A 1,371-nucleotide genomic window follows, 5' to 3' on the forward strand; every position below is an offset into this window, starting at 1 on the left:
TAGCATTATGACTGCTGTGGCTCCTATGGAGATTCGTGTCTTCTCTGACTTGGTAAACAAAGCAAGGGTAGTGGAGGAGTATGCCAAGACTGTGGCGGCATCCAAGGACACTCATGGAGGGAGCTCTAGTCGTGGGCATGGCAAGTACTTCCATCCAAAAGGACAAAGCTTCAAAAGGAGAGGATATGCACCTCAAGGCCAAAGGGGCTTCAGAAGGAACAATCAGAATCAGTTTCAGTATGCTAAGGGGAGAGGAAATCAGAGTAAGAAATTCCCAGACTTGACTTGTGTGCGTTGTAGTCGTTTCCACCCTTATGACTCATGCAAGATTGGTTTTGGTGGTTGCTTCCATTGTGGGTTACCTGGCCACATTGTGAGGGATTGCACTCATGGGAGGAATCAGAATGCAGACTAGAGTCAACATCAAGGTCGAGTCTTTGCTGTGGATGCCAAGGATACCCCCAAGGTCGATCCATTGATGAGAGGTATATGTCTAATTGGTGATAAGTCCTTAGTTGCATTATATGATGCTGGAGCTTCGTATTCGTTTATCTCGTTTACTAAAGTTAAGGAATTAGGTTTGAAAGTGTCAGAGTTACCTTTTGTTCTGCATGTACATACTCCACATCAGACAGTTATGACTAGGTTAGGTTGTAGACAAGTAGGTTTCAAGCTTGAGGGTAGAGACTTTGTGCATGATTAAATCTGTTTACCTATGGTTGGGTTGGAGATGATTTTGCGGTTCGATTGGCTATCGAAGAATCGGGTTTTGTTGGATTGCTTTGAACGGACAATTCAATTTATGCTGGAAGGATAGAGTGGAGCAGTAGTAGCTGCGGGATACTACCTGAACTCTGTAGTGGTGCGCTGCATTGGGAAAGAGTGTCAGGGTTACATCTTGTTAACTGCAAATGCTTCGGGCGATACCCAAGGCTTAGACCAGATTTTGGTGGTTAGGGATTTTCTAAAGGTGTTTCCGAAAGATATTCCTGAATTTCCACCTCAAAGAGAGATTGAGTTTGCGATTAAATTGGTGCCGGGAGCCGAACCAATGTCGATTGCACCGTATAGGATGGCTCCGAAGAAACTGGCCGAGTTAAAGGTTTAGTTGGAAGAGCTTCTGACCAAGAAGTTCATTCGACCGAGTGCATCACCGTGGGGAGCGCCAGTTTTATTGGTGAAGAAGAAGGATGGAGGGATGCAACTATGTGGGGATTACCGTTAGTTGAATAAAGTGATGGAGAAGAATAAATACATGCTGCCAAGGATAGATGACTTGATGGATCAACTGCAAGGAGCTGGAGTATTTTTCAAGATTGATTTGAGATCCGGTTACCATCAGATAAGGGTGAAGGAGGATTGGTGCGGTAA

At 44.7% G+C, this 1,371-nt stretch overlaps 1 protein-coding gene across 1 annotated transcript; it reads left to right on the forward strand.

Moving 5' to 3' along the window:
• The first annotated feature begins 478 nt into the window (after positions 1-478).
• On the forward strand, positions 479-1,108 carry LOC107466134 (uncharacterized). The gene is made up of 2 exons (XM_016085121.1): positions 479-661; positions 818-1,108. Exons 1-2 carry the CDS (start codon positions 479-481, stop codon positions 1,106-1,108), a joined length of 474 nt encoding a protein of 157 aa, XP_015940607.1.
• The last annotated feature ends 263 nt before the right edge of the window (positions 1,109-1,371 follow it).

This window comes from Arachis duranensis, chromosome 9 (genome assembly GCF_000817695.3).
Source record: "Arachis duranensis cultivar V14167 chromosome 9, aradu.V14167.gnm2.J7QH, whole genome shotgun sequence".
NCBI classification, from domain to species: Eukaryota; Viridiplantae; Streptophyta; class Magnoliopsida; order Fabales; family Fabaceae; genus Arachis; species Arachis duranensis.

Coding starts and splice junctions, on each gene's coding strand:
- LOC107466134 (XM_016085121.1), top strand. CDS start 479: ATGAGAGGTATATGTCTAATTGGTGATAAGTCCTTAGTTGCATTATAT. Junction 662..817: donor CTAGGTTAGGTTGTAGACAA/GTAGGTTTCAAG, acceptor CTGGAAGGATAG/AGTGGAGCAGTAGTAGCTGC.